Consider the following 25,317-nt stretch of genomic DNA (forward strand, 5'->3'; position numbering starts at 1 on the left):
AACCGCGATTCGGGCCGTTAGCAAGGGCTAAACCCGATTATGGCGGTTCCGATCGTTTACCCGTTTACCGTCTTCCTTGCAGTCCTGTGAAATGTGCGCTCTCCCAATAAGCCTTCTCAAATCAGCGCCAGCGAGCAAGTCCTTTAGCAAAGCGCATATAACCACGAGTTATTTTACCAAGCGCGCTTCCAACAAGAGTCCTCTGGTAAGTTCTACTCAATGCGCTCTCTCCCATAAGTCCTGTGAAAGGGCTTTGCGTTCGCGCTTTTATAATTCAAGCAGCGATCGCTCCGCGAGCCCAAAAGCCACGCCTATCAGGCGATCCTACCTCAGCCCTGGTTGGCTGGGCATCGCGTCGCTTACCGGTCACGCCCTGATGGTGGGTTGACGTGGCCACACCTTCTTCCTGGTGTTCCGCCCCCTTTCTCGGGCCTCACCTCGTGGCTTATGGCGGCGTTTGGGTGAGCTCAAGCTCAAGGGCAGCGAAGGCTGCTGGTTTGGGCGGAAGTCCAGCGAGGTTGCACACGCCGCTGGCCCAAAAGGGCGAGGGCGATGGCTAGCGCTTAATGGCGTTGCTTGGAGAGGGAGGCTGCCAAAATGAATGGATTGGGCCTACTTCTTATTGTCCCCTGTCGCACCGCGGAGCGAAAGGGGGACTATGGTTTTCCCCTCCGTCCGTCCGTCCGTGCGTGCGTGCGTGCGTAAGCGAAGGACCGCATTCGAATTTGGTGTGTGGGTGCAACCCACGTCAAAATCCAAGATGGCGGCCACCATGTATGTCTGATGCCATGTATATCTGAACCTTGTGAGCAGAATATCTTGAAAAATAAGCGAAGTACCAACTTCTAATCTGGTGTGTGGGTGTATCTAGGCATAAGGAAGAACGCTATTGAAAATTGGGTCGACACGTCAAAATCCAAGATGGCCACCACCATACATATGTCTGAACCTTGTGAGCGAAATATCTTGAAAAATAAGCGAAGTACCAACTTCTAATCTGGTGTGTGGGTGTATCTAGGCACAAGCAAGAACGCTGTTTAAAATTGGGTCGCCACGTCAAAATCCAAGATGGCCGCCGCCATGTATGTCTGAACCTTGTGAGATGAATATCTTGAAAAATAAGTGAAGTACCAACTTCTAATCTGGTGTGTGGGTGTATCTACGCATAAGGGAGAACGCTATTGAAAATTGGGTCGCCACGTAAAAATACAAAATGGCCACCACCATATATATGTCTGAACCTTGTGAGCGACCTATCTTGGAAAAATAAGCGAAGTACCAACTTATAATCTGGTGTGTGGGTGTATCTAGGCATAAGGAAGAACGCTATTGAAAATTGGGTCGCCACGTCAAAATCCAAGATGGCCACCGCCATGTATGTCTGAACCTTGTGAGCGGAATATCTTGAAAAATAGGCGAAGTACCAACTTCTAATCTGGTGTGTGGGTGTATCTAGGCATAAGGAAGAACGCTATTGAAAATTGGGTCGCCACGTCAAAATCCAAGATGGCCGCCTCCATGTATGTCTGAAGCTTGTGAGCGAAATATCATATCATAGCATGTTTTCTGCGTCTTCCACTTTGTCAACTCACATCACTTCCCCGACGGGGGACCTAGGCGTAACGCTTGTTTGATTGACACAACAGAGATTCAACTATTGGAAACATGGCCTTACCTATACACATACTAATGAAATAACTGAAGTCCTATGGTGACCTACGTGTTGCTTGTGGCCTACCTATGGGGTGCAACCTTTAACCCTTTTAATAATGTCATATTTACAGGTGTGGGTTCTCAAAAACGCAACAATCAATATATATACTGTATATATATATATATATATATATATATATATATATATATATATATATATGCATACATATATCGTCATGGAGCATTATGGCAATAAACTTCACTCTAAATCTTTATTTAATTGTATGTAGGTACTACTTAGACAATCAGATTAAATGATTGAAATATTATGTCAAATGTATGGCACTTCAAAAACGAACAATACCTGCACAAACAACAAGGAAGTGAACTTCATGGACAAGTACCCATGCATATTATGATAGTTGTCTTGTTCCAGGTAAAGAACGATGGCATACCTGTGCTCCATCTATCTGTGCACCATGGAGTGAGTTTTGTGCCCGCAGAGCATCCTCTTGTCGTTTGAAGTGCACAACTGCAAAATTGCCTGTCTTTTTGATCTTCTCGATTGCCCCGGTATGTGCACGATTACCTCCTGGCCCATTGCAAAGAGCTTTCTGTAATGCTGAGCGAAGCATTCGCTCCGATGTTGCAGGTGACAAGTTCTTCACATTTAAGGTTCGCACACAAGACACCTCTGGGTCCATCTCTCTCTCTGGGTTGGCCCAGTCAACCTTTAATGGGTGACCCCAGGAATGAAAGGATCCTTTTTGGGAAGTAGAAAAGTCGGGTGTCACTTAAAACAATCAAAAATATCATTAATAAACATGACTTTGACAATGGCATGCAGCTAACATTTCCAGCAGTGAAACAATTATAGCTAATAATATAAGGGACAGTGTCAAGTATCGTAAAACCTTGAGTCATTAAATCTAAATAGAGGAGAGCACCTTTTTTGGGCTAAGCAATTTCTCAAGCTGTTGTAAAAAAAAAAAGTTGGTCCCCATATTAGTCTCATTGTGAGGAACAGATATGTTCGGCAGAACAGTCATCGTGTAAAAAAATCAATGTACTATAACTTATCCCTCCATCAAAAAAAAAAAAAAGTATATGTAGTATGTATTCGTGTTATATATACTAGAGAGGTAGCCGTGCTACGCACGGGTGGGAGGCCAGAAGCAAACAGACAATGCAGAAACGGCGAATGCTAAAGCATGAAACCAATAAATTCCACATTCCTGTAGCACCTTCAGTCGCACATCAGACATGGACAGCAAGTTCGTGAAGGACTTCCATTAAAAACGTACCCGTTGGCAAACAAACGGGTACGTTGTTCCATACCCAGTCAATGGCGAATCTGCATATGGCGATCCGCAAATTCACGTTTAGAAAGTGGAAACCGTCACGGCATTCGCGGCAGGTTCATAATAGTCATCAAAATCTAAACAGTATTTGTAGAATTTCAATAAAAGCCACATCACTGTTCATATCGGTAAATATTATTCCATCGTGTTTGGAAAAACTGGAAAATTGGAAAACCTGGAAAACTTGGAAAAACAGTATAGCCTATTTTACTCCCAGGGGTCCCAGGAATACCCACCAAAAATATTGTTGCGATCGGTTCAGCCGTTTTTGCGGTACCTTCGAACGGACGGACATTTGGTGAATTATAGTAAGATAGTACCGATTATTGATTTATATATATATATATTATATATATATATATATATATATATATATATATATATATATATATATATATATATATATATATATATATATATATATATATATATATATATATATATATACTTGGGGACGACTAAGAAGAAGACCTTTGTTGGTCGAAAGCTTGTCGAAAATTAAAGATCGACGTCCTGAAGCTACGTCCGCGTCTGATTTAATCTCCCGATTATTTATTTACTGCAAATGAGACGCCCTGCTCGTACAGTGGAGTTTCTACAATTTCTGACAGTTATATATATATATATATATATATATATATATATAAGAAAATAGGCTAGTGCCTATTTTTCACTGCGATAGCCTCGTGCAAAATATCAGAAATTGAAGGCTTTTATATTTTAAACGATTCATAAAAACATCCGTTGAATCATATCACACGCAAATCATCAAAATCTAAACAGTACATGGCACCCATTTTGAAAAAAGATTGAATTCTGCAAAACGGAAGCGGCCGCTGCACGTCTTTCTCAGTCACACGTTTATGTGTGAAGAGTGCGCGCCGAATCTGTAACACGGAAGCGGCCGCTACCCACCCAAAATAGGAATACCCACCCAAAATATCGTTGCGATTGGTTGAGCCGTTTTTGCGGTACCTTCGAATGGACGGGCGGACATTTGGTGAATTATATTAAGATACTGTACCTCAAGACAGACCCCATCATTGAAGTGGGTACCAGGAAGCAAGTGCAAAACCAGCAAATGCTACATGCATCCTTACCAACAGGAAATGCCTGCCCACATTAACCTGTCTGTGGTACACCAAAACAATTGTGGGAGCAGCCACAAACAATTGAAATTTAAAAAAGGCTCCATGGCTAAACATTTGCATCGGTTACGCCTGTTAGACATGTACTTCACAGAGCTATAGCCCCCTACGTCTCCATAGCATTGTACTACAGCAATTACTGGGAAGATAATTTAATTCTCATTTTTATAGACCAGTCCATCCTGGAAAAGGAACATCCACAGACACGTGTTTCAGGCTTGTTGGCTCCCCTTAGCGTTGAACAGAAGCTCCTGCCCGGAGTGCTCCATACATGTAAAAGTTGGGCTCAGGTGACGTTCACCCGTTTCACAGCAGGCTTCCTCAGGCCAATAGACCACAAACCCCGGGGAGTACCGATTTTTATTCACCATGTGTACCGGTAATGTTCCATCTTACCGACTGTCAAGCTTCCTAGCACGAATCATTGGCAGACTTGTGGGAGTCGTGATGAACAGTGATGAATAATGGATAACAGAGGTTAGAGTCCAAGATGAGACAATGGTATCTTTCGATGTGGTTTCACTCTTCGCCAATATCCGGTTGATCTGGCGGCGAGTGTCACCCTCGATCATTTAAAACATTCTAATGATTGGAAAATGGCTTGTCAAAACAGCCAACTAACACCTGAGGACGTTACCAACCTGCTGGAGATGTGTCTACATCGCACGACCTTCATCTATGATGGTACATGCTATCGCCAAATATTTGGTACAGCTATGGGTTCACCAGTCTCTGCTGTTGTGGCTAATTTGGAACTTGGTAATGGAGGAATCTGAACAAGATATATTTGAGTCCCATGAGAATTGGCTCCCACGATACTGGAACAGGTACGTGGTGGATAACACCTTCACCATTGTACATAAAGACATGGTAGACCACCTACTTGGGCAACTTGGCTGGGTATTCCACAGCATTAGTTTTACAATTGAAATGGAAAAATAAAGCAAATTGGCCTTTTTGGATGTGCAGATACACCATAAGCCTAATGGCTACCTAATGACGTCGGGATACAGGAAACCCACCCACACCAACAGGTTGCTGGATTTCCATAGAAGAAAAGACCTACAGGAAAGTTGGACAGAACTTTGGAGTCAGGATCAATGCCTGTCTCAACTGTGGAGGGACACCCATCGAGAAGGTCAATTACAAGGATTTTGCGTGAATGCCAATTTCAGACCTTGGGCTCTCACTAACTCTCGCAGTGAGTTACTGCAATAGCAATCTGTGATAGAAAATACCATGTCACAAGCTTTCAAGAAATGTTTGGTTCACATTCCTTCGGTTTGTTTCTTTGTAAATAAACGTTTAAAGTTGTATCACTCTTTTTTAAACACCCTGTAAATACTAAAATGTAAAGGAATGATGATCAGGCAGGCCCATTTGTCTATTTCATATGGACTATTTTGAAGACCAAGAAAATTGTCTAACTGTGGGGAGCTTATAGATTTTGGAGAAATGACATTTAATTGAAATAAATATTCATTCTAACCATTATTGTCATGTACTTGTTCAGGATAAAAAACGAGTTGACTACACTTATAATAGTATATAATATAAACCCTCATATTATGGAGACAGCAGTTTCAATAGAACTTTCACACACCAGACCGTAATTTTCTGCGTGCCATTGCTGCTGATCGGTGGGATTCATATTGCACAAAAGCAAAGCCACGGTTGCGATCTGCAGCTGCCATCCCTATGCCTGGATAAACCACCACATCTTTTACACCATCTGTCACCATCTTCATCTCCTCTAGGACTTCCTCTTGACCTTTATCCTGCACAGTGATCCGAAAATTAGCATTGCAGTCATTAGGAGAGTGAAACACAACAGGAAAACACATTAAACAAACTGTTCAGTGATTTTCTTGGTTGATGTACCCGGGGTAGTCCTCCAATGAAAATACGGCAGTTGTCAATGCTGATACAAACACCAAGTGGGCGGCCCGGTCTCAGTTTGTAGTTGTTGAGAGTATCAATGGCAGATTGGGAATCCTGTGAAATTGGGCATGCCACAAGGACAAAAGTTGGCTGATGACAAATCTTTGATAAGATGAACATAAAAATGACAGTTCCAACTGCATTAACAGTTATAAAAAATAATACTGATATCAATCAATCAATTCTGAAATAGGCTAAGAAGGCTTTAAAAGTACACATTAATAAAAGGACTGTGAAGGGTAAACAACCTCTATTTTAAGCAATAAACAGCAAACATGAAAGCACAACACAGAAAGCTCACCTGTAAATAGATGAGTGGAAATGTGTTTTTTTTCATATGCAAAGTCGAAGCTTGTGAAGGAGTTCGAACAGAAAACGGATCAGGATGCAACAGAACAAAAGAGACAGCAAAAGAAGGAGAAAACACACAACAGCAGGGCCGAAGGCCAACATAGAGGAAGACAGACAAATAATGGGTGTGGGGAGGAATGAGCAGTAGGGCAGGATGAATGGGGTGGAGAAGATGGATGCAGAAGCAAACACAGATGAAGGGAAACCTGGAACTTTGGAAGGAGGAGGGGTTAGGGTGGGGGATGTTACAGGGTCAAGTAGAAAAGATCATGGTTTTTGATGGGGATGATCTGAGGTGGTGGTGAATAACTGTATTGAAAACCATGATCTGAGGTGGTGGTGAATAACTGTATTGAGAAAAGAGGAATGAATTAGTGGAGGTCAGCAGTGATTTTGGATTGTGGGAGTTTCACCAGAAAGGGGTTGTTGGTAGACCTAGTGTGTACTGCAGAAACTTTGGGGGAGGGGTAGAGGGCAAAGTACAGAAAGGTGGTGCAAAAGGTGCAAAACCAGAAAGGAGGTGGTCGAAGACAGAGAGACCACCGATATGTCTCTGGTGTGAAAGTGAAGATCCATAGACTCAGATTCATCACAGGAGATTCCAATGATCTTGAAGGCCTCCATTGCCACATCATTAAGCTCAGCAAAGTGTGAGGCAGGGGTGCCATCCCAAAGGGGAGAGCAGTACTCCATCAAGCTGTGGATGAAGGCCTTGTAGGTGGAAAAGAGTTCAGGTGTGCCAAGGAAGGAATTTTCATGACAGAGGATGCCCAGTCAGTGACTGGCATGGGAGGCTAATTTAGGAATGTGGTTTGCCCAAGGAAGATCATGGCTGATAGTGAGACCCATATGTTTGAGTGACAACTTCTTCAAGAAGATTGTGAAAAAAAGTAGATGGGATAGTTTGCCAGACGGTCCTTTCAGAGAGAGGCAGTGAGTGTATGGGATTTATTAGGATTGACATACATATTCTAAGTGTTCGTATTTTATCAAGTTCTGCAGAGAGAGAAGAGACTGTTGCCACCATGAGCGTGGAGTCATTAGGAAAAAAAATAGAGATAATTTTTCAGAGGGTCTGAGAGATAGTTGATGAAGATTAGGAATAGTATGGAGCCCAAAACACTGCGTTGTGGACCTCCAGCCTTGACATGGGGGATCCATTTGAGAGCCACATGTTGGCTACGAGAATGGAGGAAGTCAATAGCATTGTGTGGAGTTGGCCTTTCATAGGCAGAGAGTTTGGAGAGCATGGCGGGGGTGCCAGACTGTATCAAATGCTTGACATATGTCTAGATCTAGAGAGATAGCCCTGATCTCATCTGAATTGAAGGCCTCCATCCATTTTTGGATGAGAAGCAGCATGTCCAAGGTGGAGTGATCTGGTCTGAATCTGAGCTGATGGTCAGAAATCTGATGTCCAATGTGATTATGGATTCCATTACCTTTCTGATGATTGGAAGTAAGCTGATAGGTCTGTAGTTAAGGGGATCATTTTTTTGTACTTTGTTTATGTAATGCAATGATGTTGGCTGACTTCCAAGCAGATGGAAGATGACCTCGGTCAAATGCTACAGTGAACAGAGCAGAAAAAGGATGTGCAAGAGCATTTGCCTCCCATAACCGCTTTTGTGCATCCACATAATAGCACATCATGCAATTGTTAACATACAAGGAATGGAGGAAGTATGATGTCTAAATGCAAGGTTTGATACTTTTTGTCATATAACTGAGCCAGCAATGCTTATAATGGAATCCTTAGAATGGGTAGTGCTGAGAGGTTGGGCAAATACCTAAGTATGTCTGTTGTCGATAAATGTGACCCAAGTATAGTCTGGTATCCTTCTTTAAATAAAAATGTAGAATAGTCTTTGTTCATGTTGGTGGGGTTTGCCTTTATACAGTGCCTTCAATAAGTATTGACACCTCTTGACTTTTTCACATGTTGTTCTTACAGCCTAAATTGAAAATGGTTTAAATTGAGATTTTTTTGTTACTGATCTACACATAATACCCCATAATGTCAAAGTGGATTTTTAAAAGAGATATTTACAAGTTAATTAAAAGTAAAAAGCTGAAATGTCGAGGCAATAATCATTCAACCTCTTTGCTATGACACTCCAAATTGAGCTGAGGTGCATCCCATTTACATTGAGCATCCTTGAGATGTCATGACAACTTGTCTGGAGTCCACCTGTGGCCAATTCAATTGATTGGACATGATTTAGAAAGAAACACCTTTCTATATAAGGTCCCACAGTTGACAGTGCATGTCAGAGCAGAAACTCTACCAAGTCTAAGGAACTGTCCGTAGAACTCCGATATAGAATTATGAGGAGGCATAGATCTGGGGAAGGGTATAAAACAATTTCTACAGTGTTGAAAGTTCCAAACAGCATAGTGAGCTCCATCATTAGGCAATACCCAGACTCTTCTTCGAGCTGGCCGTCTGACCAAACAGGCAAGAAGGACCATGGTCAGGGAGGCTACCAAGAACCGAATGACCACTCTGACAGAACTACAGATTTCCTTGGCTGAGATGGGGGAACCTACCGGAAGGACAACAGTCTCTGCAACACTTCACAAATGTAGGCTTTATGGGAGAGTGGCCAGATGGAAGCCACCCCTGAGAAGAAGGCACATGACAGCACACATGGAGTTTGCAAAAGGCACAGGAAAGACTGAGCATGAGGCAAGAGATGATGTGGCCTGATGAGACGAAAATTGAATTATTTTGTCTGAATACAAAGCGTTACATCTGGCGGAAACAAAACACAGCTCATCACCCATCTAACACCATCTCTACGGTGAAGCACGGTGATGTCAGCACGATGCTCTCGGGATGCGTTTCAGCGGCAGGGCCTGGGAGTCTTGTTGTAAGGTTAAATTGTATTGTAAGGAGTAGAGGGAACAATTAATTTGTAAGGATAGAGGGAACAATGAATGGAGCCAAATACAGGCAAATCCTTGAGGAGAACCTGCTTCAGAGTGCAAACGACCTTAAACTGCAGCAAAGATTTACGTTGCGATAGGCCAATGGCCTCAAGCACACAGCCAAAGCAACACTGGAATGGCTGCAGAACAAGAACGTGAATGTCCTTGAGTGGCCCAGCAAAGCCCAGACTTGAAACCCATTGATAATCTGTGAAAAGACTTGGAGAATGCTGTTCACCGACGCTCCCCATCCAACTTGCCAGAGCTTGAGCAAAACTGCAAGTAAGAATGGGAGAGACTCGAAAACCAGATGTGCAAAGCTGACACAGATATACCCAAGAAAACTCTAAGTCTAAGCTGTAATCGCTGCCAAAGGAGCTTCTCCAGAATATTGACTCAGGGGACTGAATACTTACGTCGATATATGTATATATGTATATATGTGTGTATATATATATATATATATATATATATATATATATATATATATATATATATATATATATATCTACAGTCACGTCAAAAAGTAAGTACACCCCATGTAAAGTTTTGACTTTTTCAATATATTTCAACATACAGCTATTTGATCTTCATTTCAACAATATTGATAGATAAAGGTGATATAATATAACAAATATCATGAAACTTTACATTTTGTCGTCCATTGTATAATTTAAATAAACATAAATGCAAATTTCGCATGTGGAAAAAGTAAGTACACCCCTACATTTATCACTACTTCAAATACCTAAAAGTAGAATCAGGTGCACCAGCTCAGGTGCAAATGATTAGAACATCGTTAGAGAGGATCTTGGAGGAACCTGTCTTATTTAAACCTCAGACATTTAGTTTGGTTTGCTCTTTGTTGTTGAAGTGTGTGGCGTCAACATGCCTAGATCAAAAGAGCTCTCTGAGGCCTTCAGAAAAAGGGTTGTAGATGCCTCCGAGTCTGGGAAGGGATTTAAAAAGATCTCCAAACAATTTGAAATCAATCATTCGACTGTCCGGAAGATCATCTACAAGTGGAGAAGATTCCATACAACTGCCAACTTGTTCAGGCCAGGCCGCCCCAGCAAGTTCAGCCCGAAAGCAGACCGCAAGATGCTGAAAAAGTCTCTAAGAACCCCAGAATGTCATCACGGGACCTACAGGTAGCTCTTGCCACTGTTGATGTCAAAGTGCACGAGTCTACCATTAGAAAGAGGCTGCACAAATTTGATCTACATGGGAGGTGTGCCAGGAGAAAACCTTTGCTGTCCAGAAAGAACATGAGGGCAAGACTAAAGTTTGCCAATGAACACCTACGCAAAGACCAGCACTTCTGGAACAATGTGCTCTGGACAGATGAGTCAAAGGTAGAGCTATTTGGCCAAAGTACCAGAAGACATGTTTGGCAAAAACCAAAGACAGCATTTGACCAAAAGAACCTGATACCAACTGTAAAGCATGGTGGTGGAAATATTATGGTTTGGGGCAGCTTTGCTGCATCAGGGCCTGGGCAGCTCACCATCATAGAATCCACTATGAATTCTTCATTGTACCAGAGGGTGCTTGAGGATAATGTGAGGCCATCTGTCGGAAAGTTGAAGCTCAACCGAAGGTGGACCTTGCAACATGACAATGACCCTAAACATACCAGTAAATCCACCAAGGAATGGCTGAAAAGAAAGAAATGGAGTGTTCTGGAATGGCCAAGTCAAAGCCCGGATCTAAATCCCATCGAGATGTTGTGGGGGGATTTGAAACGAGCTGTGCATGCAAGAAACCCCTCAAACATCGCACAGCTGAAAGAATTCTGCATGGAGGAGTGGGCAAACATTTCTCCCAGTCGATGTCAGAGACTGGTAAACAGTTATAAGAAACGCCTACTGGAGGTTGTTTCTGCCAAAGGGGGCAATACCACCTATTAGAGCCAAGGGTGTATTTACTTTTTCCACATGCGAAATTTGCATTTATGTTTATTTAAATTATACAATAAAGAACAACAACATGCATTTTAATGCCATTTTCCCTGCTAGAGCGGGGGTTAGCCTTGTGGTCCCCATGACAATCTTCTCCATTTTGCCCTATTTTCTGCATCTCTCCTTGTTAACCCCCTTGCCCGCATTTCTTCTTCCACCATCTTTAGCCAAGTCTTTCTCGGTCTTCCCCGTCCTCTACTTCCTTCTACATTAATTTCCATCACTCTTCTCAACCAGTCACTTTCATCCTTCCTCAACACATGACCAAACCATCTCAACCTGTTCCTCTTCTCAGCATCAATCACAGGCAATATTCCCATCATCTTTCGCAAATCATCATTTGTCTTCCTCTCTCTCAACGATACTCCGCACATCCATCGAACCATTCGCATTTCCACCCTTTCCAGCCATTATACAATGGACTACAAAATGTAAATGTTTCATGATATTTGTTGTATTGTATCACCTTTATCTATCAACATTGATGAAATGAAGATCAAATAGCTGTATGTTGAAATATGTTGAAAAAGTCAAAGCTTTACATGGGGTGTACTTACTTTTTCACATGACTGTATATACACATCGTTAAAAGTAAATAATGACTTCGGACAAAGTCCTTTATGAAGACATATAAAGCCCTGCTTGAGAGGATGCCACATCGTTATTTGGGCAGTGTATAAGGAAGCAGACCGGTGCCACAATCGCACGGCCTATACTGACAAGGCCCATGACGCCTATCGGCATCCATCCAGCTATCGCTTTGGTCGGTTTACACTGAAGGGAAAACTTATATGGAGGGCATGGTGATTGTAAATATGAGGTCTTCGAAGATGTCTTTGGCTTCACATGCAGTAAGTATCAACATGGCGTCCATATGGTTTTTCATCAGGCTGAAATTGTGGGTAGAGTCAAGCAAGCTGTCCTACCAGTGGGTGGAATGGAATGTTACACACAGACAGACGGGGCAGACGAACAAACAAGCATATTATTATATTGATGGACAAATCAACATAGCATTTGAGATTTGAACCTCAAATCACAGCATAATTAGCTTGTCGTCAGACAGGAAAGCAAACAGGTATTAATTACTTGAGAGTAAAAAAGACTTGGCAAACTTGGACTCAAAAGGAATTCCGAAATACCATTTGCAAATTCAACTTTAAAATGACTCCAAATATTAAATGTGTGACATTCATGTATGTGGTCTTTGTATAAATAGATAATTAATGTATTAATAGTTTTGCTATTCAACACAGTTTTTCACTGCTTTTTTCACCATATAACAACCTTCCGATTTGTGTAGTTCACAAAAGCGTAGCCACGATTCTCCCCACTGAACTCCATCATGAGTCGAAACTCGTATATTTGACCGGCACGCTCAAATACTGGCACAAGCTCATCCTCAAAGACATCACGAGGGATCTTCCCGACGAATACCTCACAGCCCCGTGGAGGTGGAGGGCCAATCCAATCTAAAGAAATGAATGCTTGGTCATAAAAAAATACATGCAATAGAACATTTCTGTTGTACCAATACACCAGAATAATTAAACGTTAGCCACTCTGATGAACGACTCGAGATCGTGAGAAGAATAAGTGGCACAGTTTTACATTCAGTTTTTATATATAGATGTCCCACAGAATCCCAGCTTCCCCCCACCCCTCTGACCGTCCCAAACCCTCCGAGCTTCCCCCTCCCACCTGCGTTCTTCCAGTTTTCCCCTCATTCAGCACCCTCCCAGCTCCTCCTATCCCACACCTTCTCAGCTCCCGCCACCCCAAATCCTGCGCAGTCCCAGACTGGTGGTGGACAACGTAAGCGTTTTAAAGACACACTAAAAGACAACTTGAAGGCATGCAAGATCAACACAGATACATGGGAGACCTCGTATATCTGCTTGGCGCAACTTGCTTTACAAGGGCTCCCATTGTTTTTGAAAAATTACGTCGACAAGCAGTTGAGGATAAGAGGAGGAAGAGAAAAGAAAGACAAGAAAACAAAACAGAAGATCCCCTTCCACCTGGGAACGAATGTGCCTTCACTGCAACAGGATTTGCGGCTCGAAGATCGGCCTCTTTAGCCACCTGCGGACCCACAAATCGTGAACTGGAAAACCATCATACTCGGCTTACGAGTGATCGCCGAGAGAGAGAGAGAGAGAGAGAGAGAGAGAGAGAGAGAGAGAGAGAGAGAGAGAGAGAGAGAGAGAGAGAGAGAGAGAGAGAGAGAGAGAGAGAGAGAGAGAAAGAGAAAGAGAAAGAGAAAGAGAAAGAGAAAGAGAAAGAGACACTGTCGGACGCAACTGATCCTGGACTCAGTGTCTTTTTCACCTGAGAAGATGGAGAAGTTTCAGGCAACCCTCAACTCTGATTCTACAACTGGACCAGGCAGCATCAGCTCACATATCCTAAAAACATACACTGCTGCTCTTTCACATCCTCTCTCTGCCCTTTTCAACCTATCATTTGCCCTAGGTCATCTTCCATCTGTCTGCCAACATTTGCATTATACAAGCAAGTTGCAAAAAACGGATCCCCTTAGCTATAGACCTATCAGCTTACTTGCAATCAACAACAAGGATATTGAATCAATCCATCATCACAGTTGATTTGAAATCCTTCCTTTTCTCCAACAGCCTCATCTAAGATCCTAAATTCTGATTTGGACCAGGTCAATCAGTCTTGGACATGCTGCATCTACCCTCCAAACATGGATGGTGGCCCTCAACCTCAGACAAAGAGAAAAGTGTTGTCTCTCTGCACATATCTTGAGCTTTTGATACAGTCTGACATCCCACCTTGCTCTCCAAACTCTCTGCCTATGGCATCCAAGGCCAACTCCACACATGGTCTCCTCTCTGTATCAAGGCTGGAGTGCCCAAATGCAGTGTTCTATGGCCAGTCTTATTCCTTATCTTCATCAACGATCTCTCTGACTCTGGAAAATCCTCTTTATGTCTTTACCGATTATTCCACCTTCTGCAGTAACATCCCCCATCCTTCAGATCCTCATCCAATCCTAACGAATCTCTCTCTCTCACGAATCTCTCTCTCTCTCTCTCTCTGGAGCATCTGGCAAACCTCCCATCTACTTTCTTAACAATCGACTTGAAGACGTTCAGTCACTCAAAATTTTGGGCCTTGACTTCCAAAGCTAGTCGCCAACTGGGCATCCTCCTTCGTGCAAAGTCCTTTTTTGGTATTCTTTTTTGGAAGGCCTGAACAAGGCCTTCATCTACAGCTTGATGGAGCACTGTTATCCCCTCTGGGCTAACTCATCTGCCTCACACCTCGCTCAGCTTGATGCCGTGGAAACCAAGCCCTTCAATATCACTGGAATCTCCCGTGATGAAGCTCAGTCTGAGGTCCTATCACTTTGACATCGCAGACAGGTCGGCCTTTCTTTTTGGTCTTCAAACCTCTGCCCTCTCCGTGCTTTGTCCCCTCTCCCTAGATAATCCTCCATCCCTCCCCATGTTTCTGCAAGGTGCACACGGTCCACCTGTAATCCCCTTCTGGTGAAACTTCCAAAATCCTGAATTACTGCTCACCTCCACTCAATTTGTTCCTCTTTCTTTCCCCTGTGTGGAACCAACTTCCACATCTCAGATCACCCCCATCTAAAACAAAGTTATTTTCCAGTTTTTTATGAGAGCTTGCTTCTTTCTTTCTGAGAGCTTGCTTCTGTATCCACCTATTCTTAGTCTTGTTCACCTCCTGCATCCTCCACCACCTCTCATTCTTACCCAGTTCCCTTGTTTGTACTTCTCCTTCTATTTGGTCCCTCGGCCATGCTGTTGCCATTTCCCCCTCTGTATCCTGTTCCTTTTGTTATTTTGTGTCCTCATCCACTCTGTGTTCTAGCTCTTTCACAAGCCTTTACTTTGTACACAAAAATGTCAAACAATTGAAAGTGTACAAGTTAATAAATATTCATTTTTATCGCTGTGTTTACCTTGGAAGCAGGAAAGTGCGCCAATTAAACCTCACTGATACTTGTTCTTCTTCTTTAATCGGCACTCATATTTTATCAGCATTTACTGACTTTATTGCTGTATTTTTGTAGTGTAAAATTAATGTTTATTTATACTTGGTTATATATTATAATAAAAAGCATGTATACAGAGGAGAACACTGTTTGGAACCAACCCTGTTATTCCCATTATTTTCTATCCAATATGCATCGTGTCTCAGTCCGTCGCGCAATCTGGCAGAACACATCTGCACAAGTAAGCAGTTTATTACTATAGTGACATTTGTTCAAGACTGATGAAATGTTATGAACACCCTTGAAACACAATTTTCATGTTTTCTTCCTCATAATTTTGTCAGTGTGACAAATGTGTGATAAGTAATACATTTCTACTGAATGAATAGATATCCGTACCAGGTGGGGGCCCAAACCTCCGCTGTCCATTTTCCTGGATCATGTTGTATCCGGTTTTCTCCATGAGATCCAGCAAAGCATCTGTGTTTGTTTTGTTCTTTGTGCCTTGAGCCAAAGGCATTTTTGGAGAACTCATCAGATCAGGAGACCTAGCCATACCTATGAAAACAAACAAACAAACAAGAAATGTTGCTTGCATATACTCCTGGATTCCATTCCCTTCTAATACTTCAGTGCAGCAATCATGTTTCCACTATTAGTTGAACAGAAAGCTGCAAATTAGTTGGGGTCAAATTACAATCTAGCCTGGTTTCCATTTGAAGTATGACATAACATTTGCACAGCTCAGTCTCTAATATGTTAACATTTTCTCTGTTTACATCTTAACACTTGGCATTTTAGTAATTTAGAGGGAGGCATTACAACTCATGCATCTAATACTATTACTAGTTCTTAATAGGGCTGGCAGAATGGTCTAGACTCTAGAGGTACACACACTCGTCTCAAAAAGTTATCCAGCCTTCTCAAAAAGTTATCCAGCCGAGTGAATCTCGGCTCAGCTATAAATTGTCATCCTGGTATTTCACAGGCAGAGTGATTCATCAATAGGTGTGCTATCCTTCGGATGGACGTTAAACTGGGCGTCCCGTCTGCCAGCAATAGTTGGTGGAGTACGTTAGAGATCCCATGGTGTCCTTCACAAAGAGAGGACGAGCTAAGGCTGGCAACATGAACAAATTTCAAAATTCCTGCCCTGACCTACAGAGAGGAATCCATCAGTGGCACAGGCACACCTTCAGGAGCACAGGTTATTCAATGGGTCTAATTATGCCCACCTTCTTGTGGGGTCTGCCGAGGAAAGTTTTTGGTCCAGGTCTTTCACGAACCTGCTGCCAGCCTTGACGTTAGACGAAAGATGACAGGAATTTGTCATTTGTTCAGGGTGTCGGGTGAATCCACATATGTATTTCTTTGGTTTGCAGTGGAACAAAACAAAAAAAGCTGAATATAATACTACATCTTAGCTTATTCCACACAGCAATCCTAAAATGGCCCAGACAATGTTATTGACACCTTTTAAAAGTTGTTAGAAATAATTAGATTTCAAGCACGTGATTCTCCTTTACTTTGGAAATAAACTCATCTGTGGTGAGTTGCAGGTGCCTGCAATATAAAAACCACTCATTCAACCAGTTTGAATAGAGAAAGGAGTCATTCTGCTGTTTTGTGTCACTGTGTGTACTGCAATGAGCATGGAGAAAATAAAGAAAACCAGAGAATTGTTTGAGGAGGTCAGACACAAGATTGTAGCCAAGCATGGATAATCTCAAGGCTACAAATCCATCTCCAGAGACCTTGATGTTCCTGTGTCCACCATACGCAATGTTATCAGGAAGTTTAAGGCCCATGGCACTGTTGCCAGCCTCCCTGGATGTGGCCGCAAGAGAGAACTTGATGGAAGATTGCAGTAAAGTATTGTTCAAATGGTGGAGAAAGCACCTCAATCAACTGCCAAACATATTCAAGCTGACCTTCAGACACAAGGTAAGACAGTTTCAACTCACACCATCCGTCGCCAACTCAATGAAAGGGGGTTCTATGGCAGGAGCCCACTGCTGGGAGAGACTTAAGAAAGCCCGACTGGTGTTTGCAAAAACACACCTGAACAAGCCAAAATCCTTCTGGGGAATGTCCTATGGACAGATGAGATCAAATAAGAGCTTTATGGTAAGGCACATCATCTCTATGTTTACAGAAAACAAAACCTTGAAAGTTCACCTTCAAGCCTTCAAAGAAAAGAACACCTTCTCTACAGTCAAACATGGAGGAGGTTCAGTGATGTTTTGGGGTTGATGTGCTGCATCTGGCACTGGATGTCTTGAATGTGTGGATGGCATCATTAAATCATGATTACCTCGGCATTTTGGAGCGCAATGGTCAACCCAGTGTCAGAAAACTGAGTCTCTGTCGAATGTCATGAGTCTTGCAGCCACACAATGACCCCAAACACACTTCAAAAAGCATGCAGGAATGGTTCAAGACAAAACGCTGGACTGCTCTGAAGTGGCCAGCAATAAGTTCAGATCTAAATCCCATTGAACATCTGAAAACAGGAGTTGGGAGAAGGCACCCTTCAAATCTGGGAGAACTCGAGCAGTTTGCACAAGAAGAGTGGGCCAAACTGTCAGTAGAGAGGTGTAGGAAGCTCATTCATGGCTATAGGAATCGCTTGACTGCAGTTATTTTGTCCAAAGACTGTGCGAACAAATATTAAGTCTCGGGAGTCATTAATTTTGTCAATGCCATTTCTTTTTATTTTCTTCTTTGAAAGGATATATTAAGTTCTGCATCAAAAAGAAAGGCTCTGTAATATTAACAGTTTAATAAACAATTGTGCAGACCAAATACTTTTGTCAATTTCAACGTATTTTTAGAGAAAATTGTGCGTTATTTGAAAAAAGTGCAGGGGTACCAATATTTTGGTGTTTGGCCACAACTGTAAGTCGCCTTCTCTTTGAGCAAGACATTGTGAGATCTGAAATGTCCACCAGCTAATGCAAGCAGATGGAAATCAAGTTTAAACGTTCCATCTGAGGGACGACACACTTTGTGATGCAACTTCCTGCCTGTGAAGCACCGATCTGAGAGTTTGTAGTGTGATTGGGAATTTAACCCAATTTAATGATTTGGATTGGGAATTTAACGAGAGTTTGTAGTGTGATTGGGATAGATTGAGTGCACTACATTTTGACCACCTTGTTGGCGTTATTTACAAATTACACATAAAAATGGTGCAATGAAACGAATAAAATTATGTTTGAGAAATAAAAACAAAGTGCTTCGGTATGAATGAAAGCAGATGAGGTTTGGAGTACAAATAAATGGAGAGTAGGGAAGAGAAATGTAGGGAAGAGAAATGTAGGGAAGAGACTTACAGAGTAGGGCTGCGAGTTTATAGTTATTGTTTTACTCAACTCCTTGGCAATAAATGAAAGAGCTGGATGATGGTCACAACATTGACACTAATTATCGACAAATAACAACGGATACTGACAAGGAAGGAAATGTTGCCAACTGATACTTATGTTGGCTTTGTGATGAATGTGACCAAGATACAAACTTTTAAAATATTTTCTTTACATAAAATAAACTTACCCGAGTTCTGAACTGATCCAGGACTAGGCAAATTTTTGCCAAAATTACCATGCCGGATCCGAACCGAGTTTTTGCGACTGAATCCTAGCACTATGTCCAAGAGAGCAAATGTGAAACTTGCAATTATCAAAAGGTCATCCTCAGAAGTGGGGATGAAAGTGCTACTCTGCCTTTACAAAACTATAGTTGTGTAGCGGTTACCGCTGGATGCACACAATCGCCTTGCACCGGCCAGAACACGGCCAGACGCGCCTCTCCCGGGCATGCCCGGACTCACTGTTCCCGGGCACGCCCGAACCTCCCGGGCACGCCCGGTCTCGTCTTTCCCGGGCATGCCGGCTCTCGCCTTTCCAGGGCTCGCCCAGAGCGTCCGGGCATGCCCGCTATCGCCTTTTCAGGGCTCGCCCAGAGCGTCCGGGCATGCCCGCTATCGCCTTTTCAGGGCTCGCCCAGAGCGTCCGGGCATGCCCGCTATCGCCTTTCCAGGGCTCGCCCAGAGCGTCCGGGCATGCCCGCTATCGCCTTTCCAGGGCTCGCCCAGAGCGCCCGGGCACGCCCAGCCTCGACTTGCCAGGCCGCAGCCAAACACGCCCGGGCAGGTCCAGACTCGCCTTTCCAAGGCTCGCCCTTGACAACCCGGGCATGCCCGGTATAGCTTTTGCCGGGCAAACTTCCCGACATAAATGTGTATATATATTGCTGCCCGATAAACGGGCTTGTCAGAATACCTGAGCTGTTTTGTTTCAATAAAGCAACTCGGACGAATTCCGTCTTTGGTCGCGTCAATTCTTTCGACTCGCGTTGGAGCGCAGTTCCTTCATTGGTGACCTACCGACATGGACACGGCAGTGAGTCTTAAACTGCCTACCTTCTGGGAGGCTCACGCGGCTGTTTGGTTCGCTCAGGCGGACTCTCAGTTCGCCCTGCGAGGCATCACCGCGGCCGACACCCGCTTCCACCATGTTGTGGCGGCGCTCGGTTCCACCACCGCGGCCCGCGCCTTGAGCCTCCTCGAGCACCCGCCGGCTGCTGACAAATACGACGCGCTGAAGACACTCCTCCTCGACGCTTTCGCCCTCTCACCGGCAGCACACGCACGGCGCCTGCTCGCTCTGCCCGAGCTCGGCGACACGCGCCCGTCAGAGCGCATGGACTATATGCTCTCGTTGCTCGGTGAGCACTCTCCGGATTTTCTGTTCCGCGAACTGTTCCTTCGCCAGCTGCCTCACCCGGTATGCCTCGCCCTGGCTGGCACGTTGATCACGGATTCCCGCGCCCTCACCAGGGAAGCCGATAAGATCTCCTCGGCGGGCCAGCACATCGGCGCGGTTACCTGGAGCCCGCCGCCGTCCGAGGCGACGCCCACGACGCCCGAGCGCCCTGCGCGGTTGGAGGCCGAACTGCCGGTGCAACTGGCGGCCGCCACGCCGCACCGCCCGCTTCCGACACGACGGCCGGGGCCTCCACCTGACCGGGCGTGGTGTTATTACCACGCCAGGTTCGGACACAAGGCTCGGACGTGCCGGCCCCCGTGCACTTTCGGCAGGTCGGGAAACGGCCGGGCCGGCGTTCATTCCCAGCCATGAGCGCCGGCCACTCGGGCAACTTGCTGTTTATTCGGGACAAAGCGTCTGGGCGGCGTTTCCTGTGTGACACCAGCGCCCAACTGAGCGTCATACCCGCCTCCGAGCAGGACAGGCGGGACGCCGTTTGCGGCCCCTCTTTGGTCGCTGCTAATGGCTCGGCCATACGCACTTTCGGCCCACGCGTCGTCACCCTCTGCTTCGGCAGCCAGCGTTTTCATTGGACTTTTGTGACCGCCTGCGTCCCCATGGCTTTGCTGGGCGCCGACTTCCTCTGCGCGCACGGGCTGCTGGTCGACGTCAAACGTCGTCGCCTTGTCAACGCCGAGACCTTCAGCTCCCTGGCGTGCACGATGAGCAGCTCCGCGCCGACCGAACTGGCGTGCGCCCTCCCGGCAGCGAACGAGTTCGCTCGCCTGCTCGCGGAATTCCCGGCCCTCACGCGGCCGACGTTTTCGGCCGTCGCGGTGCGGCACGGGATTGAGCACCACATACCCACTACGGGCCCGCCGGTCTACGCCAGGGCCCGCCGCCTCGACCCGGCCAAGCTCGCCGTGGCGAAGGCCGAGTTCGACGCGTTGGAGCACCTCGGCATCGTGCGGTGCTCCGATAGCGCGTGGGCCTCGCCACTGCACATCGTGCCAAAGCCGGGGGGTGGATGGCGCCCGTGTGGCGACTACCGCCGTCTCAACGACGCTACCACCCCCGACAGGTACCCGATCCCGCATATTCAGGACTTTTCCACCCGTTTGGCGGGACGGGTCATCTTTTCGAAAATTGACCTGATACGGGGCTACCACCAGGTACCTGTCCGGGCGGCCGACGTCCCGAAGACGGCCGTCATCACGCCGTTTGGCCTGTTCGAATTTTTGCGGATGCCGTTTGGCCTCAAGAACGCGGCCCAGGCGTTCCAGCGCTTGATGGACGGCGTGCTGCGCGACCTGCCGTTTCTTTTCGTCTGTCTGGACGATATCCTCGTCGCCAGCACGTCCTGCGCCGAGCACCTCCTCCACCTCCGAACACTGTTCGGTCGCCTCAGCGAGTATGGCTTAATTGTCAACCCGGTCAAATGCCACTTCGGCGCGACGACCGTTGACTTTTTGGGCCACCGCATCACCAAGACCGGGGCCGTGCCGCTGCCGACCAAGGTCGAGGCCATCACCACGTTCCCGCGTCTCCGTTCCATCAAGGCCCTCCAAGAGTTCCTTGGCATGGTGAATTTTTATCACCGATTCGTGCCCCGCGCTGCTCAGCTCATGCGGCCCCTTTACGAGGCCCTCCGGGGCAAGCCGGCCAAGCATGACATTGTTTGGTCCGCGGCCATGGACGTGGCCTTCGCCAGCGCCAAACGGGCCCTCGCCGACGCAACGCTGCTGGCTCACCCGGTGCTCAACGCGCCCATTGCCCTCACTACGGACGCCTCCAACTACGCGGTGGGCACCGTCCATGAGCAATGGGTGGACGGGGTTTGGCAGCCACTCGCTTTTTTCAGCCGGCAACTCCGGCCGAACGAGTTAAACTACAGCACGTTCGACCGCGAGCTGCTCGGGCTATTCCTGGCCGTTCGCCATTTCCGACACCTCCTGGAGGGCCGCCCGTTCACGGCTTTCGTCGACCACAAGCCGTTGGTCTACGCAATGGCTAAGGTCACGGAGCCGTGGTCGGCCCGCCAGCAGCGCCACCTCTCCGCCGTGTCGGAGTTCACCACGGACATCCGGCACGTCGCCGGCAAAGACAACGCCGTGGCCGACTGTCTTTCTCGGGCCAGCGCGAACGCGGTCCACCTCGGCGTGGACTTTGCTCTCATGGCGGCCGACCAGACCACCGACGCCTCGGTGCAGGCACTCCGTGCGGCGGACACGGACCTCCGCCTGGCCGACATTCCCTTCGCGGGCACCGTCCTGCTCTGCGACGTCTCCCAGGGCCAGCCTCGCCCCATCGTGCCCGTTTCCTGGCAGCGCCGCATCTTCGCCTCCATCCACGGCCTTTCTCACCCGGGCCGGAAAGCTTCTCAGAAGCTGGTGTCGGCGCGTTTCGTCTGGCACGGCCTTCGACGAAACATCCGCGACTGGGCCAACGCCTGCACGGCCTGCCAGCGGGTCAAGGTCCACCGCCACTCCCAGGCCCCGCTGGCACCTTTCGCCGTGCCTGAACGGCATATCGACCACGTCCACGTGGACCTGGTGGGTCCCCTGCCCCCCTCGCGGGGGTTCACCCACCTGCTCACCATGGTGGACAGGACCACCAGGTGGCCGGAGGTCGTGCCCCTCGCCTCCACCACCACCGCCGGCGTGGCGCAGGCGTTCATCGCCACCTGGGTCGTGCGCTTCGGCGCACCAGCGGACATCTCGTCCGACCGCGGCCCACAGTTCACGTCTGAGCTTTGGGGCGCGGTCGCCCGTTCGTTGGGGGTCACGCTGCACCGCACCACGGCCTACCACCCCCAAGCCAACGGGTTGTGCGAGCGGTTTCACCGCTCCATGAAGGCCGCACTCATGGCCGGCCTTCAGGACGACGGTTGGGCCGACCGGCTGCCGTGGGTCCTTTTGGGCCTTCGCACGGCCCCCAAGGAAGACCTCCAGGCGTCCGCCGCCGAGCTCGTCTACGGCCAGCCGCTCCGCGTCCCGGGCGAATTCGTGCCCGACGCTACCAGTCCCTGGTCCGCCGCTCGCCAGCGCTCGGACCTCCAGGAGGCCGCCCGACGATTTGCCCCCGTGCCGACGTCCCGCCACGGTGGCCCCAAGTCCTACGTCCCCCCGACGCTTCGCACAGCGGAGTACGTCTTTGTGCGTCATGACGCGCACCGGGGGCCACTCCGGCCGCCGTACGACGGGCCCTTCCGGGTCCTGCGAGGGGGCGACAAGTCTTTCATCGTTGACTTCGGCGGCCGGCCGGACCGGATTTCTGTGGACCGCCTCAAACCGGCGCACATGGACGTCGACCGACCACCACGGTTGGCCCTTCCTCCGCGGCGAGGCCGCCCCCCGTCCACAGTTCCCCCCGCTCGACCACCCACCACCACGTCGGACCCCTCCCCACGACCCTCCAGGGGTCGCTTCGGCCGGGTCATCCGGACCCCCCTTAAATTGACCCTGCCGGTGCAGGTCGATTCTGGAGGGGCGTGTGTAGCGGTTACCGCTGGATGCACACAATCGCCTTGCACCGGCCAAAACACGGCCAGACGCGCCTCTCCCGGGCATGCCCGGACTCACTGTTCCCGGGCACGCCCGAACCTCCCGGGCACGCCCGGTCTCGTCTTTCCCGGGCATGCCCGCTCTCGCCTTTCCAGGGCTCGCCCAGAGCGTCCGGGCATGCCCGCTATCGCCTTTTCAGGGCTCGCCCAGAGCGTCCGGGCATGCCCGCTATCGCCTTTCCAGGGCTCGCCCAGAGCGTCCGGGCATGCCCGCTATCGCCTTTCCAGGGCTCGCCCAGAGCGCCCGGGCACGCCCAGCCTCGACTTGCCAGGCCGCAGCCAAACACGCCCGGGCAGGTCCAGACTCGCCTTTCCAAGGCTCGCCCTTGACACCCGGGCATGCCCGGTATAGCTTTTGCCGGGCAAACTTCCCGACATAAATGTGTATATATATTGCTGCCCGATAAACGGGCTTGTCAGAATACCTGAGCTGTTTTGTTTCAATAAAGCAACTCGGACGAATTCCGTCTTTGGTCGCGTCAATTCTTTCGACTCGCGTTGGAGCGCAGTTCCTTCAGTATGACCAATAGTGGAATACAGTACCTTGGAATATGGTGCCCTATTTATAAGAAGAATAAGGATCGATTGAAAAAAAGTCCAACAGAGGCTACGAGACTGCTACCTCACCTTCGACATTCAAAATATCTGGATAGATTGAGAGCACAGAAGTTGCCTGCACAAGTTGCCTGTACTAGTCTATAGGAGGCAACAGGCCGACCTCATCCAGATCTTCAAAATCGTTGAGGGAATCGATCAAATAAATGTCCAGAAATTATTTATGATGGATGAGGGCACAAGAACTAGAGGGCACGAGAACTTGGCAGTGTCTCATCCGAAGCTGTAACTTTTTGAAAATTAAAGTAAAATGAACTGAAAATTCATGTAAAAACTAGAGCAACGCGACTGCGTCACCAATATGCCTCCGCATAGTCCCACATCGGGTAGTAGCCCTCTTTCCCTGTCCTAAAAATAAACAAGGTTGATTTAAATCCCTTCAACTGTTTTCAAGTATCACATTTACACCAGACATGACAGGTTTCATATCGATCGGTGAAGCAGTTTCAGAGAAGTGATTTTTTTTTAATATCGACTTTCAAGCTAATATGGCTGCTACACCACGTGACATATGACCTTAAAAAATGCACACTCTGCATATGTATGGGTAGAGGATCACGTCTGTGAAGTTTCGTGTTGATCAGATAAGGTTCCTTTTTCAATCAAAGATGGCTACCAAACCACGTGATCTATGACATCATCATTTTCAAACTACAGACTTGGCATTTAATATGGAATTTTTTTTTTTCTTGACTTGGGTTTACTTTCTTAACTCAGTATATCAATCTGGTGAGTTTCTTTTACACCTTGGTGATTTATTTGTTAAAAGAACCATGTCACTGATTGTCTGTCACAGCAAGACGTCAACAACAGGATTATATCACAGGTGGCGTGGCAAAATGTACGGACAGGTGCATTTGATGATTGGCTTCACAGTCGGGTATACAAGGGTTGTTGCGTTCTGTATTAGTGGAAAACAACTGCTGCACATCTCCAAAAGTTATTGCCGCTTCCTCTGGAGATGGTCCGTCAACTCGACAATGCTGTTTGTCATGGAGTGGTGGCTTTACGACATTACGGCATGAAACAGCGTGCTA

General features: G+C 47.0%; 1 protein-coding gene across 1 annotated transcript; it reads right to left on the bottom strand.

The window, feature by feature from the left end:
• Window positions 1–1,984: 1,984 nt before the first annotated feature.
• LOC137412655 (putative RNA-binding protein 46) lies at window positions 1,985–15,890 on the bottom strand. The gene is made up of 6 exons (XM_068097943.2): window positions 15,734–15,890; window positions 12,634–12,818; window positions 6,044–6,157; window positions 5,766–5,940; window positions 2,109–2,416; window positions 1,985–2,017 (listed from the first exon to the last, which is right to left on the bottom strand). Exons 1-6 carry the CDS (start codon window positions 15,888–15,890, stop codon window positions 1,985–1,987), a joined length of 972 nt encoding a protein of 323 aa, XP_067954044.2.
• Between the last annotated feature and the right edge of the window lie 9,427 nt (window positions 15,891–25,317).

The sequence above is a fragment of the Myxine glutinosa genome, chromosome 5, assembly GCF_964187855.1.
Source record: "Myxine glutinosa chromosome 5, kmMyxGlut1.1, whole genome shotgun sequence".
Taxonomy (NCBI): domain Eukaryota; kingdom Metazoa; phylum Chordata; class Myxini; order Myxiniformes; family Myxinidae; genus Myxine; species Myxine glutinosa.

Coding starts and splice junctions, on each gene's coding strand:
- LOC137412655 (XM_068097943.2), bottom strand. CDS start 15,890: ATGGCTAGGTCTCCTGATCTGATGAGTTCTCCAAAAATGCCTTTGGCT. Junction 12,819..15,733: donor GAGGTTTGGGCCCCCACCTG/GTACGGATATCT, acceptor TCATTTCTTTAG/ATTGGATTGGCCCTCCACCT. Junction 6,158..12,633: donor TGAACTACACAAATCGGAAG/GTTGTTATATGG, acceptor CCAATTTCACAG/GATTCCCAATCTGCCATTGA.